General features: G+C 34.2%; 2 protein-coding genes across 3 annotated transcripts; one reads left to right on the top strand and one right to left on the bottom strand.

The window, feature by feature from the left end:
* The first annotated feature begins 2 nt into the window (after positions 1 to 2).
* Positions 3 to 19500, top strand: Rbcn-3B (WD repeat-containing protein Rbcn-3B). Of its 2 annotated transcripts, XM_088034576.1 has the most exons (24): positions 3 to 108; positions 441 to 587; positions 635 to 845; positions 1030 to 1173; positions 7092 to 7320; positions 7368 to 7500; positions 7727 to 7756; positions 8290 to 8380; positions 8427 to 8700; positions 8748 to 8888; positions 8936 to 9156; positions 9212 to 9431; positions 9481 to 9580; positions 9632 to 9975; positions 10372 to 10440; positions 10529 to 10627; positions 13700 to 14417; positions 14983 to 15136; positions 15190 to 15565; positions 15618 to 15744; positions 15794 to 15980; positions 16032 to 16158; positions 17807 to 17977; positions 18032 to 19500. In XM_088034576.1, the coding sequence occupies exons 2-24, from the start codon at positions 451 to 453 to the stop codon at positions 18202 to 18204; spliced, it is 4476 nt and encodes a 1491-aa protein (XP_087890702.1). In that variant the 5' UTR covers positions 3 to 108; positions 441 to 450; the 3' UTR covers positions 18205 to 19500. The 2 variants fall into 2 exon arrangements, with proteins under 2 accessions (XP_087890702.1, XP_087890711.1); XM_088034585.1 differs by lacking the exon at positions 7727 to 7756.
* LOC148182233 (uncharacterized) lies at positions 10828 to 13431 on the bottom strand. The gene is made up of 2 exons (XM_088049745.1): positions 13396 to 13431; positions 10828 to 11749 (listed from the first exon to the last, which is right to left on the bottom strand). Exons 1-2 carry the CDS (start codon positions 13429 to 13431, stop codon positions 10844 to 10846), a joined length of 942 nt encoding a protein of 313 aa, XP_087905871.1. The 3' UTR covers positions 10828 to 10843.
* Positions 19501 to 19551: the final 51 nt, after the last annotated feature.

The raw sequence follows: 19551 nt of genomic DNA, 5'->3' as shown, positions 1-19551 counted from the left end.
CAAACAGCTGATTGCTTGTGTGAAAATGGCGAATCACAGGTCAATTTATAGTAAAAATTCGATATTGTGTTAAAAATCCGTCCTCTTTAGGCCAGTCACTGATCACAGGTATTGTTCTTTTGAGAATTATCCTCCTAGTAAAACATTAAAATGGGTTGTCAAAAAAGTTTGGTTAGCAATTGTTGGAAGTGTCATTTTTGATTATACAAATGATCACACTGTTGTTACACCAGATTAAAGCAGACGTTGTCGTTATGCGATAATTTATTACCTCTAGGAACGATTTAATTATCCGCGAACGTCTTGAGGGTACCAAATATGTGTAGGGTCACATGACACACTTAGTCCACAACCATTTAATTGACTCTAATTTAGCCTAATTGAGCCGTATTTATCTTTAAGTAAAACATAAATAAATCCAATTTGTTTATTTATTTTAGTTTTATCAACATGCCAGGCAATAGCTTGGTTGTTCCAGTGGTGCTGTGGGGCAAGCACCCTCCAACACACTGTATTTCATGCATATATTTATCAAAAGACCAAAAGACTTTGGCCACAGGATGCTATGACGGACAGATTTGTCTCTGGTAAGTTTAATCATTTAATTCTAGCACAAGTTGATGATTATTTATAGGCAAGTCCATCCAGACACTCTGCAAATGACGCCAAGATGTCTCCTTGTAGGACACACGGCTCCTATTCTTTGTATATCCAAAGCGTCGATTTTACAAGATAATAATTATATTGTCTCCAGTTCAGAGGCTGGAGAAATGTGCACTTGGGACTTGGTTGATGGAAGGTGTAGAGAACATGTAAAATTGCCTCAAGTGCATACAAATATGCAGGTAATAAAAGAAAAATTATGTTTAAAAACATGTGATGAATGATAAGATTGTATATTTACTTGTGTACTATCAAACAAGAAAGAATTATTAGTCTTAGCCTTGAGACTATTTAATTGTTTCATGTTTAAAGTTTTTGTTTTTGAACTGGAAATTTTATCAATTTAATTTCTTGTAATTGTTTTAGGCGTACCACATGAGTAATTGTGAGGATGTCAGATTATTTTGTAATGGTTATTATCCTGAAATAGTAGTAATGGATCCATTCAGTTTGGAAATATTGTTTATGTTATCATCTAAACAAAATCCAGATTGGATAAGTGCCCTTCATGTGAGTTTTTATGCTTTTTTAACTCGCTTACTGATGTCATTATTGTTTACTTAAACAATTTGCGAAAATTGTCATGATATTGCTTATTAGCAGCTTTGCGCTCATTTTTCCCTATGAAATATAGGGGTGACCTTGTGTGATGGAATTTCCTGGCATACCATTGCTATTGTAATTAGTAATGGCTCAGAATTTCTTTTCAGCTTCAAACAATCCCAAAAGTTTGTGTCAAATTTTTACGGCATATTTATTGTTTTTTACGTTTATTACTTCAGCAATAATCAGAATTTCATGAGTGCAAATGATAACAAATTTCTATATCTAAACGAAAAAACTGATCGACTTTTAATAACCGCAATCATTTAATATCCTATAATTTCCTGCACTTGTAGGAGCTTTTTAATCATATCTCGTTAGACATTAATCCGTAATTAATCAGAACACGTTATTATTAATATAAAAAAAATATCGCTTTTTTTTGAATGGGGTAATTTAATTTCACTGCGCAATAAAGGTTATGTTTTTACGTTGTTTTAAGATTAGATTTAAACCTCCGCGTCTAAATGATCATAATCATAAACGTTGTTTGTATCTATTTTCAGTTCAATGCGTTTGGTGCTACCATTTCAGTTTCAGTTCATTTCGTTGTAGCTTTATGGGACATGCGTTTATTTTGCTATTCAAACTCTGAATTTTGATAAAAATACTAAAATAAAATAACACTATTGTCATAGTTGGACAAATTATTCAGCGGAAACATATGCTAGACGTATTTATTTTTAGCAAAAATTTGAGCATACGCTGAAAAGTTATACATTCATATAGGATCAAACAATGTAATACATGAAGTTTCTGCTGGTAAAAAAATATATCCACATCGCATTGTGAGAGCAAGACTAACGTAAGTCGAAATTTGACAAAATTTTAAATTGATGTGGAATTTAAATAAAATATACACTACTTTATTATACACACAACCATAAAATTCTTTAAAGCTATCTTTACCAGAAAAAAAAAAGATATCAGTATAGCTTTTAACCAAATAATTCAACCTTTACAATGCAAGACTGACGCATCTCAAAAATTTAATCGGTTTTTAAGGAAGCTGTGTACATTTAACACTGTACCGTTTAGCAATAAAATTTTACTTCAAAATGTCTACAATAAAGTTAGTGGATACAGAAAATAAAGGTGGTGACAAAATAAAAAGGACCGAAATAAAAATCCTCCATGTGAGAAGACAAAGACCTGGTTATACCTGTTCTTTTATAAAAGAAAAATTATAAAAAAATTGTGTGAAGTTAAAATTACATCGCAAAAATTTTATCAATAAAAGTAATTTGTCTATACAAAGCGCATATGATACTAGGAATTTCAAGAAAAAAGTATGAAGGACTTAATCATCTGTGTTCTAAAAGTTTAATTAAAAAAGACTATCACATATTTTACAAAGATTTACCAGTAGTTATTCGTTGATTGCTATTAATTGTTATTTATTATGTTAAATGTAGTAAATTCTGTTAAAAAAATATTTACTATTGAAATCGTTGTATTTAATCTTATACTTAACTACCCATTTTTACTTTACTATGTTAACATGAAATAATCGTTGATTATTTTAGTATTCATTACGTAATGACAATTTTTTTTTGATGTAACTTAAAATTGTTTAAAATTATATAACATTTCATGTTTCATGAAATAGTGACGTAAATCACTACAATAAATAATTCAATACGTTGGAAAAGAAAGATGTCTCAGTAGGGTAGCATCACATTCAGAACCTTCCATTTTTAAAGCTTTACTTTTTTGAAAAAAATATTAAATAGTTTAAATTAATTTATTATTTAATTTAATGTTGCATTTTACTCTTATTTAGTCGATTTTGGGTACGTCAGTTTTGCTCTCATAGTGCGACATATCTGTTAATTAAAATAAGTTAAAAATGACCTAAACTGCAATAATTTCTTCACCCTAACCTGAATTCTCCTCGACACATTGTATGCAGTCTTTTTAAATATATTTTTGTTTTATTGAGGTCTTTACAAATCCATTAAAAAGAATTCGTTGTATGCTTAGAATGTTTTATACTTTTTCTCGCATATTAGTGAACTAGACAGTTTGCCCAACGATTTTGTGCGGTTATGGCTTAGACTTTTTAAATCGTTTACAGCCACTCTCCCATAAACATAGTAACTAAATGACCAGCTTGGTGAAAATATTTATTGCAGTTTATTCATTTCAAAGCAGATATAAGACGCAACTATATACTTAAGGGTTATTACGTTTATGGGGGTTTGCGATAACATAGTTGTAAATGATTTAAATGTCAAAGTCTAAGCGCACTAGATCGTTGAGCGAACTGCAGTTATTTCAAGAAAATTAAATGTAAATGATTAATCATTATTCCTACACATACAGGTGTCCGGAAAGTCGCGCACTTCCTTCGCACCGCATTACATATTAGGCCATGCCATGGACAACGGGGAAAATCTTAAAACAATCTTTTCATCTATCTTTTAAGTTAAAATTAATATCGATGGCTTAAGATGCAAAGCGGCTAACTCCACTTTTTGTCAAAATTGAGATTATAGTTTTATCGCATTTAAAGGTGCTTTACGCAGCGTTCTGGACAATATTTTTGGACAATACCAAGGCCAAAAAGTGTTTCTTTTTTGACCGAGCTTTATTTTAATGGTCGAGGCGATAGCCGAGGCCAGATAGAAGGCGAGGGCAAAATGGCACTTTTTGGCCGTGATACACTCAAGATTTTTTAGGCGACATCATTAAATTTACAAGTTGATTAATTTTTATTTACGATTTATTGATTTAATTATTTATAATAACTGAATAATTGCAAAGATTTATGAACATTTCAGAAAAGTTTATATTTTATTTATTTACATTTGCAGTTTCGGCATGTGTAGCTTCACAATTTGTACGAATTAGGCTGGATGTGCTTTTTGATGTTGTTGCAGCAGCATTGCTAGACATGTTCATTTTCAATAATTCAACACGTCTTTGTTGCACTTTACAGCAGTTTGTCGATTTAATTTTACCCAAATAATTGTAAAATTGGGGGTAATATCGGTATCTTGATGTAATATGCAAAACTATGGATAGATGGCGCCACCATAGATCGGCCATAAATGTTTGCGGCCAGAAAAGATTTACTTTTAGGCCGCTTTTGAGGGCTAAAAATTTCATTTTCAGTTTAAGTCGCCTAAAAAAGGTCTTTTTTAGTCTTTTTTGGATTCCTCGAGTATTAGAAGTACTTTTTAAAACTTCGAAGACATAGGGCGTAGATAGAAACGATAGAACTGCCAACTGCATCTTGCATCTTCAGGTACCGATATGATGGATTTATGGATTGAAGATTAAAAATGTTAGGCCGAAATTAAAGATTTAATGTGAAATTTAATCTAAAATGATTATGCGGTACAATTCTAAACATAAATCCTCTCAAAGTTGTTTCAAAGTCTCAAAAATTTGATGAGTTGTGCTCTTGAAGTATCAGACATTATACAGGTGTCCGGAAAGCCGCGCTTCACCTTGAAGGAGAGTATGTAACTGGAAACTACTCTAGAATTCGAAAAACATGTTAAAAAAATTCCAGGCTCCCTTTTCGCAGTAAAACTAGATAAAACAAAATGAGGCGAATAGGCAACATTGCTGAACTGTGCGCCCAATAATTTAAATTTCTAGCATTCAAAACCACGGTAACGTTGTATTGTTTGTGGCTTTCATGTGAACGATGTTACGCTTAATTCGAAAATGTTGTTAACACTTTTCAGAAATTTTGTACAAGATTTTTTCGATTTTTTTGCACCACGTTTTTTCACGCAATGTATTTTGTATCGCAAATGTCTTGTAATGTGAAATTATTGCACAGAAATCTTTAATTTTGACATTACATTTTTACTTTTTAATCTATCTACTTTTGAAAAATAAAAGACCAAGATTTTTTTACATTATCTTGTTGCTTATTACATCGCCCGATAATACATTGTCACAGAGGTGCACAACTTTCCGAACACTTTATATTTTATGTTTTTTTTTTAATACTGTTGCATCCACATTTTTTTTGTTAATTTTAATAAAATTCCACATAATTTCATTTAGGAACATTTTGTATGTATATTGAATTTTTTAGTTTTATTTTTATAATGTATTTTTTTTGCTCTTTTTAAAATCATCTTAATGACGGCTGATGAGCACATAAGATATTGACGTAATTTGAACATAAGTTCTTAAACCGTTATGAGACATAACAATTACGTTCAGTACAAAATTTGACAAAACAACTGATAAGATAAATTAATTTATTTAAAGAGAAAATCCGTGTCTGATTTGATTCAATTTTTTATCTTGACAATTTATGACGACTATGATTTGTTTTCATCAATAATCAAAACACATTAAACAACTACTTTTTAAACACCACAATATTTTTATTGCTTTTCAAATAATGCCAATTTAATTCTTCAAAACCGAAACTATTTTTTCTAAAGAAAAAAAAAGTCAGAAATTATGTGCTTAGTAGATGAGGTGGAACTCGAGATTCTAAGAGATCAAATGTTATCTTGGCAGTCGAATTTAATTAAATATAAATTTTAAAGAGTTTTTCTTAAAACATTTTCGAAAACTAAAATTCTTATATTTTTTTAAATGGGGATAAAATCGGTAGCAACTTGGGCTTGATCACGGACTAATAGAACTAATAATAAAGCGATTAATCTGTTTTCAAATCTAACCAGGACTTTTAGATACATTTTTGTGGTCCAAGTGATACGCATTATTAGAATTAACATGTTGATTTAATTTAAACGACGCACATTAGGGATATTTGCATGAAAAACCTGGTCAAAATATATATTTTTTTTAAATATTTTGCGTAAGTCATTGTATTATTATTAACACAAAAACAATACTTTTTTATAGATAAATTGCACAATATTAGTGTTTGTTTTTATTACCAAAAATTAATAATAACAAAAATTATACCTGAAGCATCAAATTTGGCTTTAGCTTACAATTTTATTTGAGCAGCAAACGAAAAAAGCTTTTCGGATTATGGTTTGGACTAAAGTTCTAAAGGTCCTAATTTTTTATTTATTTTGTTAATTGAGTTTTAACAAAAAATCAAAATACGGACTAATCCGGACCTGATTCTTGGTGCGATTTTTAAAAGAACACTTCTTTTGTAAAACCGTACAAAAAATATAACCGAGAAGAACCCTGAATAAATTCTTCCAATCTATGCTATTGTTAAATTAAGCGCACTTAATTTGTTATTTTCTAACATTGTAAATTATTCATATTATTTTTGTAAAAAACACCCTAACATATTCTATATATACATACCTGGCATGCAACAATCTAAATATTAATTTATGTCTAAATAGCGAATTTAAATAGAACAATTTGGCGAGTTTTGACCTGACATAAAAACAAGAATTAGTCTGCCTCACTTACTAAATGAAGATCATCCCAGAGGTAGAAAGATTGCCCTTTGCTTATATGGGTTTATTTATTTTATTCAATGCATAGTCACACAAGTTTTTCAAAATACCGACTTTTGACCACGAATTTAATTGCAATACTTCTTTGTGAGAGTTCAAGTTGAGCGCTTGCTAGTTGAGGAGTTACTTTTCAAAACTCAATTAATTTATTACATAAAATTCATCAAGGGATTTTTTTGTTAATATATACTCACATTTACTTGCACTATTTTGGCATAAGAGTGTAACACGATATTTTAGCAAGAGGTTTTTCACCGAATCAAAAATACACATTGTTAGATTTACCCAAAATAATCCCAATGTCAGTCAAAATTGGGTTTAATGAGTTTTGAAAAATAACTCAGTCATTTTCCAAGGAAAACTTTACTTTTTTGTTATTATAATTTTGCAACTTTTTAGGTTCTGCGCCCTTGCAACCGTAAAGACGACGTAGTGTTGGCCTTGACTACGACAGGAATGGTAAAAGTGTGGACCCTTCTTGGTCATGAAACTAAACATTCAGAGCCTATTTATGAGCACGAAAGTAAACAAATCAAACCTTTAAACGCCGTGTGTATCCAATGTTGTCCAAACAATCAACGAACAGTTTTGGTGGTTGTTAGCAAATATTGGCAAGTGTATGACGCAGGTACGTGATTATACTTAAAACCAATTGAATCTAACGCGAAATTTCAGGCGATTTTAGTATTTTATGTTCATATTTGGCACCAAGAGGAGAACGATGGATGTCTGGAGATTTCTTGGCAGCCGATCGCATTATTATGTGGTCGGATGCCGGAAAAGGTTATCTATATAAACTGCCAGCGAAGTAAGACTTTTTTCTTGTTTACTTCTTACACATTACACAAAAACACAGACCAACTTGTAGGAGTTTACTTATTATTAACAAGTACTCTGGTGCGTTGGTAAACTGTTCGTTGAAATTTCAATTATGTTTTTGCAATTTTTTTTGTTTGGTTTTTGTTATGATTATTGATGCACCCACCATTAGCCAGACCAATATTAATGATTCTTTTTTTCATCATGGAACACAGCAAACTACGTGGCAAGAATGTTACCAATAGGTTAGAGAATCATTCCATAAAGTGTTCTGTTCTTGCTTTTGCAACATGGCCCTTAAAGATGGAATATGTAGCACATAACCTTTTTACAACACTCATAACAGTCTTTAAGGGAAAGTTCGTTGTATTTACTACTTGCAGGGTTTGGAGAATTAGTAAATGCAATGTGACAGCTTGAGTAGCATGACTGACTTCCTTCCATAAATTCTGTATACCGGATCTTCTTAAGATCTCCACACAGAAGTTTTGTAGACGTTGATTGAATACAAACTTCCTATAAAAATCTCTTTGTTTTAATAGAGACACATTTATGAAAGGAATTTTGCACACATATTTTGCGCTTCTTTGTTTGTGTTGACATTTTTGCATGTTTTGTTTATTTTTCATTCGCTTAAACTTAAAATTCTCTCATCCTTCTTATAACATTTGTACAAACGTCAGACCACCGTACTGTTCAATTTACTGGTTCAATGTGTTGCCTTTTTCTTCCATTTTCAAATGGTGACTTCATTTAATTGTATTTACTAAACTTGCAGCAGTATTCCTGATAACAAAAACTTCCACACGCCAAGTGTAGAAAGTGATAGTCCTTTCCTTTATTGTCTTCTAAGTCAACCAGATAACAAGGTAACGCCATCATTAATGTTTTGAAATTCTAATTGTTAAATTGTAGCTCTTGTCATGTCCACCTGCTATGCGCTTCGTTACCACACGTCGCCAAAACAAAGAACATCGATACTTGCTAAGGGGCGATTCAGAAGGATATGTATTGGTGTGGAACATTCCTGAAATATCTCCCGCTCAACTCCATGAAATCCAAAATCAGAAACCGCCACAACCCGTGCAAATGACGGCCACTTTGACCACTAGTCTGTCAGAGGCATGGGCGAGTATGGTACCTAGTCCTGTGGGAATCCTGGACCAATTAGAGAAACACGAAGAGCGACGTTAGTTGAATTTTATCCTGACATTTTTACCTGACTGTTTCTTACAGCGATCAAACTGACGGCTAGTATTTACCTACCTCTACAAAGTAGACTTGTGGTTGGGAGAGAAGATGGCACTATTATAATCGTGTCTGCCACTCAGACTGTGATGTTACAATTGCTACACGGCAACCACCAAAACTTTACAAGTCTGTCTACTTTATGGTCGTTCTCAGTTTTTATTTGTTACTTTTAGATTGGCCTCCACATCAAGTGTTGTCAGGACATGGAGGACGAGTTAATTGTTTGTTATACCCCCACAGGGAACATTCGCGTTATGATAAGAACCACTTGGTTTCTGGTGGTGTCGATTTTGCTGTTTGTTTATGGGATTTATACGCCGGTACTTTGTTACATAGATTCTGTGTTCATGCTGGGGAAATCACACAATTGCTGGTTCCGCCAAATAACTGCAGTGTAAGTTTTGAAACCTCATAACTTTGAAAAAGACCGCTTTCACCCTGAATTTTAGACAAGAATCCAAAAGTGTATCTGTTCAGTGGCCTCAGACCATTCAGTGACGCTGCTCAGTCTAACAGAACGAAAATGCGTATGTCTAGCATCGAGACACTTATTCCCGGTAACCACGATAAAGTGGCGGCCTTTGGACGATTTTATGATAATTGGTTGTTCTGACGGTACTGTATACGTCTGGCAGATGGAAACAGGACATTTGGATCGAGTTTTACAAGGTTTTTACCACCTACGTCAAGTGTTCAAATCTAATCTTTCACTACTTAGGAATTGCCGCTGAAGAAGTTCTCTATGCTTGCGAAGAGCACGAATCGACCAGTGCTTCTTCAGAAGTGGGTCTCGCGAATCCAGCTGTTCATTTCTTCAGGTAATCTCTTTCTTTCATCTAAAATGGTCGAACAACACGGTTTGCTTTAAGGGGGCTGCGACACAGAAATCTGTCAGCAATTCGACACGCCACACAACGTGGGCTTCATCAGCTACAACAATTGGGTGCTCACACTAATAACGATGATCCTCATATGCAGAGATCGCATAACTCCCCGCTGGGAATTCAAGGGGTTAAAACGAATCCAAAAGATGCAGAAAGCCACATTTTATTCTTTGACATTGAAGCGTTGATTATAGAATTGTTGAATGAAGAGTATGCGATGATGTCACCAGGAAGTTTGGAAGCAGCAGGGTTGATAGCCCAATCTGAGTACCTTAAAGTTGCTGCGCTTACGCAGAGCGCCAGTCCTGACGCTCATAAGAAAATAGTAGGTGAGTGGAAAAATAACGATAGTAATGATCATTGCCCTTGATGTTGTTTATTTTTCTGCCGAACTGAAATTTGACGTAGATCTAGAAAAAATAAACGTCCGAAATCCAAATGATGGAAAAGTACAGTTTGTAATTTTCAAAATTTCATCAAAATATTCATATAATTTTCTTCTCTAATTACGTTTAAACATTCTTCCAGTTACTTCGCGTTGGAGAATAGAGTAAACATGTTGGAAGCCTTGATCCTTTCCATCATTCATCATTATAAATTTGACTAACGGAACTTACACGTCGCATTCGTAAAAACTGTAGTTTCAAGGGCAGTGATTAAAATTTTTAATCTTACTATTAGGAACAGGCAAATAACTTATCTTTTTATTGTCTTGTTGCATTAAGACTTCTTTGGAAAAGTGAAAGATAAGGCGGAAAATATGGAGAGAATTATTAAGGAAAAAGACAAGCATGGTAAAAATTTGTGTAGCTTAGTTGTGTATAGTTTTTGCTTAGCGGTTTTGTTTTTGTTTTTTGCTAACTATGTATTGTGGCCATTTAGGAATCTTGGCAAAGATGAAGGAGGGTGCAGAAAATGTTCACACAAAAATCCAGGCCAAAGCGGAAAGTGTTCTTAAGCAAGGAAATGATACTCAAAAAGGTAGGATTTTTGTTTTATGCACAAAAACTTGTTATTATTGTGGGTGCGTTGTTTATTTTATAACAATTACAAAAACATTCGTACAGTGTTAACTCCCAGAGTTAAAGTTGACTATTGTTGGTCATTTTGAATGTTGAAAGTCTGGAAACTATCTTCGACCATAGAAAATGACCGATTTTCAACACTCAAATCCTCTCATCGTTGGCGTTTCGTGGTTTAATAGACGTGGTAGGAGACAGCGTGTCCGGGAGTGTTGACTACAGTGGTCAAGCTAGCGGCTCTGACGGCAGGGGCGGCATAAGCGTGGCTCACAACGGGAGCGGCATAAGCATGGCTTACAACGGGAGCGGCATAAGCGTGGCTTACGACAGGAGCGGCATAACCGTGGCTAACATAGGGGGCACTGTAAGCGGCGACTACACCTCTGCGGGCACGAGATCTGGCAAGAGCATGAGCGTTCAAATGAGCGGCTCTGGCGGCAATGACTTCAGGGGTCTCGCCAATAGCAGCGGGACCGACAGGAAGAGCGTTGGAGGCAACACGGAAGCCCAAAGCATCAGCGACGTAGTTGGCGGCAATGACTTGGCCATCGGGGGCGACATAGCTGTAAGAACCGACTTTGTTTCCGGCAGCGTCTTGAACAGCGTTGTGAGTTTGGAAAGGTTCAGAATGTCCATAAGAGGCTTGGCCGAGTTCGTCTTGGGCGTGGTATTGGGTTTTTTGGACGACTGGGGCGGCGACGACGGGAGTAGCTACAGCCGCTACGGCGGGGGCGGCGTAAGTGTGGGCAACTGGAGCAGCGGCGTAGGTGTGAGCGACAGGGGCAGCAGCGTAGGTGTGAGCTACTGGGGCAGCAGCGTAGGTGTGAGCTACAGGGGCAGCGGCGTAGGAGTGAGCTACAGGGGCGGCGGCGACGATGGGAGCGGCATGGGATACATGGACGGAGGAATAGGCAACGGGAGCGGTGGCTACAGCGGCGGCATGATGCGCAACCACGTTAGAATAAGCCAATGGAGTGATGGCAGCGCTGGGCTTAGCAGAAGCGGCGGCCAAAAGGCAAGAGAGGGCAACCTGAAATCGCAGAAAAAAATTAGCACTTTGAAATGAATTTAAAAAAAAAATCTGAAGTTTTCTTTAAAGAAGTTAAAACCTACCAAAAATTTCATTTTGATATGTTATGGTCGATATCAAAGAGTCAACTGAAGGATTTGTGCTTAAATTCGTCATTTTATACGAATTGGTGGTACCCTTGTCTTGAGGTACGCCCAATACTTGTTTGCCTTAAACAACGTCACATTAATACTTATTATAGCTTCACATAAGTGTTGTTTTCCTGGATTCTGATCAGTGGTAAAGGATTGATCTACGAAAGTGGTTAGGAAATAATTTAAAATTTATCTAAAAATACCCACTTATTAGTCGAATAAAAACGTTAGTTTTTTATAGGGAACATTAAATTTTAGGTGTTTGTAATAAATGAAAATTAAGTGTATAATAATTTCAACTGTAGCTATTAATCTGAGCATTATTTATCAGATCATAAGCAAGTTTTGATTGAATTTTTTTCAGGAATTTATTTCATATGGAAACTAAAGCGAGCCGCGCTATGTAAACACAAAAAATGAAAAAAAAAAATAGGAATTGTTGAATAGTATATTATGATATAGGAATTAAAAAGTACATTTTTAATTCGTAAATCAATTATTTTTGTGGCATTTTTTCACCATGGAAATACATAATATTTTGATGAAATTGTTCTGTGTGTATTCATCAATTATTATTAGAGGAATTATTATAATGATAAGAAGCAAAATAGGTAGTGTAAGAAATTGTTTGTGTTAGAATGAAGAAGAAAAAAAATTAAAATATGGCGAGTGATAGGAGACTTTTAAATATATTTCTTCGCGATTTCTTAAAAACCAGACGCGATGGAAATATTTTGAATGTATTTTCAGAAATTAAAGTGCTTAAAGTTGCATGTATTCGAGTTTAAAAAAAAATTGTATTGGTCAGTGGTATCTTTCAAACTGCACTACCTTGCAAAATTAACGCAATTTTTTTAAATACATGAATATATTTCTTTACAAACTGGTCCCTATGTAGTGCTTATTAAAACAATTCAAATCAACACTGCTTGTTCCAAAAAATTGCAAAAAATAAAACTGGGCTTCGGATTTTTACCACAAGCTTTATAGGCTGAGTTTTTTTACCTTCTGGAATTCTGATAACAGCTGGTATTCTTCGTGGAATACTGCCAATTAAATTTCTGCCTTTTTATTTGGCAATATTTTACCTCATTTGCATTAAATCAGTTAATGCAACTATTGGTTTTCAAAGGATTACAGAATGCTGCTGCATCACTTTAATGCATTTCCGAATTGTTCAATAAATGTTCTATCGAACGAAAGACTGTTCTGTTCGCAAGACTGTAAGTTTTTGTGAATAGAAATTTTTTTTTTAATTTGTTTGTGTGGAACATATGGGCTAATTTCTATGCTCCTCAATAAGTTTCGCCTTTGAATTTGCACAGACCAAATCACCCTCCGATGTTTGTCCAGTGATTGTCTTTTCATCTTTTAGTTCAGTTTAAGTTATACTCTTATCAGGAATTAGATCTAATGTAAATTTCCAAAAACTGGAATTTTTGAGTGTGTATCACAAGTCCAATTTGTTATCTCTCATTTTACCATTTTGACATTGACCTTTAAAAATTGGTTGCTAATTGTGTAACAAGAGCAGTGTGAACTTCTAAATTTTAACGACCTTGCCTCTGGCATGGGCGGAATGTCTGCCTCATGCTTCATATAAGTCTTGTTTACTACGTCAATCCCATCAAGAAATCGTACAAACGGAACTGTTTAACCTTTTAATAACTCATTGTCCGAATGCAAGATTTTCCAATTTGTTAATTATCTGCGTCAGGTTAATGCCTGACTCAGGAACACCCGGACCACACCTACAATGATCTTGTTATTTGGACAAGGTCGTCGGCGTACTTAAATGTTAATATACGCGTTATGCAAAGAATTTTTTTGAATGAAGCCGTTTTAGATTTTTTTGTTTTTCTCGCAGATGGAGTGGATGGAAATTCACGCTCCAACAGTAAACCAATGCTGGGACCATTGGATACAACACATGGTATGGAAATCGCCCAACTTCTTCTTTCCCTCCTCCATTCGTGGGGTTTGGATAACGACCTCGACAGAGTTTGTCAAGTCAAGCTGGGACTACTCAGACCCATGGTCCCTATCTCCTTCGGTCTTCTATCAAAAGCGAACCAAATGTCTCTGTTTCTTCCTACTTGGACTAGCGCTATTCTAGTCGACGATGAAAGCGTGTTGTCAGATGATCTCCCACAAGTTGAAGAGAAATTTGCCAATCTGACCAGAATTTTCACTTCTCATACTCATTGGGAGTTGAGTACAACTTTAACGAGTAATCATTTATTGGCTATCATAGCCTTAAGTCACACTTTAATGTCAATGAGCAATGCGACGTTCGTTCCGGAACAAGAGAGGAACAGGAAGTTGCATAGGCAATCAACTCGTGTTAATTGGAGTAAGACTGATGAAGAACACGAAGAAATGTACACTCAGCAACAAGCACAAATTAAACAAGGCTGGTCCTTGTTAGCGACTTTGCATTGTGTTCTTTTACCAGATAAAGTGGTCGAAGCAGGGGCGAAGAACTTTAAAAGGCCACAAGTGGAAATGATGGCAAAGAGGTGGCAGCATCATTGTGTGGAGGTTAGGGAGGCTGCCCAGACTTTGCTGTTGGCGGAATTGTCGCGGTAAGTAAAGAAAAAGTGGATAAACCTTGATGCCATAAAAACCAAATGAAAACACTGATATTAAGACAAAGTTTTAGTTTATCTTAAAAATCATCATCATATTGAAGAACAAAAAAAAAAGAATTGACAACGACTCGGCATTTAGGTTTCCATACCTTGTACATAGAACTTTTACAAAAGTATAACATTTTTAGGTGTTTTTAAGAATTTAGTTTAGTTCAATTAAAGAGATTCGGTCATTTACATTTTACACGAGATTATATTTTTATCGGAAGTTTTTAAAACTGACCTGAATCTTCTAGATAAATATTTATTTATGTAGTATAGCCCTCAAAAATTTTGCAATTTTATGGGTGAATAAACATACTGTATGTGTTAAAATAAGAATAGACTTTCCAATATCTTTTCTTAATACATATTTAAGAACATCTAAAGGAACAAAAATGTATCAGTATTCAGTACTAAAATTAAGAAAAGCTATGAGGGCGACATAACATCTTTAGCTCCGAATATTTGGAAATTCATAGAAAACTAAATTGTTTCAAATGTCTGCAATTTTCTTTAGAATGGGTCCCAAAGGCCGCAAGGCTCTCGTCGACGCTTGGGCTCAATACCTCCCCCTGTACACCCAAACTGAAACCATCAACCAGCATGCTGTAACATCACCTGGTATGAATCACGTCAACTCTGGCCAAATGCAACAATCGCCTGAAACGGCGGTATTTATTAAAAACCTCTTTTTATTTTAGAGGGTATCGATTTATTTTCACAGGAAGAAGAATTTGAAGAGGAAGAAGAAGAGCAAGTACGTAAGCCTTCAAGCCTTTCAGAATTAAAACGTAAACAATCAACTGCCGTGATTTTGCTGGGTGTCATTGGCGCCGAATTCGGTCAAGACATCACCGGTGTAGATAATAATAAAAGACGAGCAAGCGAGGATAGGAGAAAAAGTTCAGTTGTTGAAGGCTTCGGCCAAGGCAATAATAACTTAGCAAGACTGACTGCGATGGCGTTGTCGCATTTGTTACTAGCACCGCCTTCACTGAAACTGCCTGCACACATTCCTTTGAGAAGGGCAGCTATTGATTTAATTGGGAGAGGGTTCACGGTATGGGCGCCGTTTTTAGATATTAGTAAAGTGTTATTAGGTACGAACTACATTTCACTAAAGAATCAAATTGTCATAATTGAATTTTGTAGGTCTTTTAGAATTATGCTCGGACGCTGACAGGTTAGTACCGAGCATGACTTACGGGTTGCCTTTGACACCTCAAGCAGACTCTTGTCGGACTGCTAGACATGCCCTCACTCTCATCGCGACCGCAAGGTAATTAATTATACATGAATAGAAGACCTCTTTGCATTGTTATTTTTAGACCTGCGGCATTCATAACAACCATGGCTAAAGAAGTCGCTCGTTACAACGCCATGCAACAAAATGCACAAACTCTCAACATCAACATGAGTAACAACGTGTTGCACAGAGCCAAACCGGAAATATTACGAGGTGTTGAATTGTTAATCGATAAAATGCAAAATGAAATGAGTGATCTCTTAGTCGAGGTAAGAGTTTTTCTTTCAGCAAGATTTTATGATGACTTTTATTATTTACAGTTGATGGATATTATTCTCCACTGTCTTGACCCTAGTCAATTGAAAAATAAAGGTTTGCAAGACGTTTTTCCAGCAGTGTGTCGCTTCAATCAAGTTTCACATTGTCCAGCGACCAGAAGGATTGCCGGTAATGAAATTTTTTTTATTAGTAACACACCTTTACAATGGCTTCTTTTTCAAAGGAATTAAATTAAATTAATAGTAATAGAGAGAGTAGAAGAATAATGAATGAACTTTTGTCGTTTTTGGCGAAATTAAAAATAAATACCGAATTAATAGTACATTATTACACGTACAAGGTGTTTATAAATGTTTCTAGCATCAAGGGGTGCTTTGGAATTCCTGCCATGCGCTATTTTGCCGCTTTGTTTTCATATAGTGAATATAACTATGTTCACAATTATTTCAAATGTCACTTACGTCTAAGACTTTTCAGTTACGGTTTTGTGTCAAAATTTTAGATTTTCAAGTTTCAAACCACAACTTGAACCGTTTTTGTTTTCAAAACTAACTTTGTTCACTGATTGAGGTTAACTACAAATGTCAGTTAAAAAATCTAACTCACATTAGTAACGAGCGGCAAATTTATTTAACATTTCATAGCCACTCTTGATGCTAGAACCATTTATAAACAACTTGTATTTCATAAGGCGAGTATTGTAGCGTTTCATGAGTTTTGACCACGACGAGCGCAGCAGTTGAGTGATACTCAACTTTCTTATTTTAAATTGGAACCCATATTTTTTTTCCATAATTTGGAAGATATTAATTTTCTTGATTCAGAAATGTGTAATATTAATAAATAAATGTAATATTAAAAAAAAAACAAAAATGAAAAAATTTGTGCACTAAAAGTTAATAAAATCTAGGTGCGTGCTGTCAAATAACACAATATCGTTATTGTAATGTCAAAAAGCAACAAACAACAGAAACAACAAGTTTTCTTTCAACAAGATGGGGCTACACTTTACAATGCACAATGCATTTCTCGTAGGTGTCAATTGTGCAATAAAAAAAACGAGATGGCGTTTCAACAGTATTTTAATTAAATTAGGTCGTTGTTTTTTTGATTTTAGGTCGTTGTTTTTTTGATTTGTAATTATTATTGTCTTTTGTTATTAATAATTTCAAAAAAAATTGCCAATCCTTTCTGTTATTTGCTGCTTTTTGACATTACAATAACGGCATTCTTTTATTTGACACCATGCATCTAGATTTTATTAACTTTTATTGCCTACATTTTTTCAATTTTGATATTTTTTTAAAAAATATTTTTTGTAAAAGTAGAACATATTACACATTTCTGAATCAAGAAAATTAATATCTTCCAAATTATGAAAAAAAAATATGGGTGCCAATTTAAAATAAGAAAGTTGAGTATCGCCCAAAAGATACTAAGACATTTAGAAAAAATTTAAAATCATCAGTTTATAGTAAATTAAAAACCATTTAATTTGTTTTTTAAATTTTTGAAATCGGTTCATAAATAAAAATTCTACAACGCCTCCAATTTTTTAAAAATTACCCTGTATACCCCTACGTAGATAAATAGATGCGCAAATAATTTACATTGTCAATTTTAATTCGCAGTGAGGAAAACAGCGAAAACAGAAATTTTTGAAAATATTTTTTTTTCTTATATCACATTTCGACAAAACCATGTTGACATGTCAAAAAGTACGTCAGTCTCTAACGATAAATATGAAAAAAAATGGTTATTTTTGTTGTTACATAGTGTTTATGTTGTTTTTATTATTTTATTTCTACTTTTTCAGTTGGTTCAAACGCTGGTAGTTTGACCATGTACGAACTGAGACAGGGTAAATGCACCACGATACACGCCCATTCTTCAGCTGTGACTGCAGCTGCCTTTAGCCCCGATGGTAAATTCTTGGTTAGTTACGCGTGTGGTGAAAACAAGCTTTGTTTCTGGCAAACAAGCACAGGTTAGTTGAACTGTATTTACGATAAATCAATGATAAAATTAATTTTCTTCTTAGGTATGTTTGGTTTGGGTCAGTCTCAAACTAGGTGTATCAAATCCTACAGCACCGCCCCCATAGCGGATGTGTCTCGTTTAAATCCCATGAGGTTGGCAAGACTGATTTGGATAAACAATAGAACGGTGACTCTGATGTTGGCCGACGGTTCCGAAACACGTTTCAATGTATAACAGGCATGTAAAAAAACCGTGGCCTTTTCACTCGTTGTTGTTGTTTCACGTCTCTTCTTATCCTCTCGTCTGTTAGGATGTAAGCTTTATTATTCTATTGCACGGTAAATCCGATTCCTTACATATATGTATGTATAAAAATGATTTTAAGTTGGTTTTTGTGTCACGAGACAATAATTTGGAGATATAAAAGTGTAAAGTTTCGTTGTTATTAGTTTTCGTCAGTTTGAGCAGCCATGTAAACTGACGATTCGTGTATTATAATAATAGCCTTAAAATATTCAATGAGTGTGCCTCAGCATACATCTAGTTACACAAAGTAAGTATTAAATTGATGTTATTCTACACCGTTAGTATTTCAAAGAATTTTCAAATTGATGGGGGTTTTAATAACAAGAATCGTCGACGTTACCTATTGTTGTTTGATTACTGAGGAGTTAGTACAATTGAGTCGCTTAAAATATAACATAGTCTGTTGTATTTGTTGATATAAAAGGAAGCTATATTGGGAATATAAATCCTATAGTTTTTGTAATGTTTAATTTATTAGCACATTTCGCACTTTATATAAAAATAGTGATATATAATTATATAGAGGTAATTTTATTGTTTAATGATGTACCATGTTTATAAACTGTACATAAATGTTATTTATTTTTAATTTCAGTTATGTTTAGCAAACGTATACTCTACAAGACAGCATCCACTAAACATTTCAGGAACTTTTAACGCATTTGAACATCTTAGATGTCCACATTATTTTTAGTTTAAAATCCTGAAAAGTTCCGTGGATCTTCGTTAGATATTGTTAATAATTGTGTTGTTGGGTTTAACTTTTTCACATACTTTTATAAATTCGGTGCTCAGCAATTTGGGATTTAATCAACGATTCGATGTCTCGAGGCCTATTGTATTGAGGTTTTGATCAAAGTTCGATTTAATTTTACTGCTAACACAATTCCAAAACGAAATGCGATCTCAACTTTCATTCTTTGTGTTTACATCACTGTGTTTTTAAATGTCAGTTATTTTTAAGTAATTCTGCTATTTGATGTGTGTATCGTGAAAATCCGTTCCCTACCCAATTTAGCACCGAAATCTGATGCATTTACTTCATAATGTAGAAATTTTGAGAGTGGGACGAATACTAGTCAGTATACAGACACACGAATAAATGTAAAATTTTTCGGTGCCCGTGTTATGTATATATTATAACATACATTATTAGCAATATTCTAAGTGTTCTGTGTACATGTGTGTACATGGTAAGTTAGTCAAATATATTATCTAATAATATTCAGACGTATTTGTTACCAAGACCTTTTATACCAACTTTGGAAGGAGGAA

This window comes from Gnatocerus cornutus, chromosome 1 (genome assembly GCF_029298725.1).
Source record: "Gnatocerus cornutus isolate USDA-ARS CGAHR chromosome 1, icGnaCorn1.1, whole genome shotgun sequence".
Lineage (NCBI taxonomy): Eukaryota > Metazoa > Arthropoda > Insecta > Coleoptera > Tenebrionidae > Gnatocerus > Gnatocerus cornutus.
This window is presented reverse-complemented; position numbering and strand designations above follow the sequence as displayed.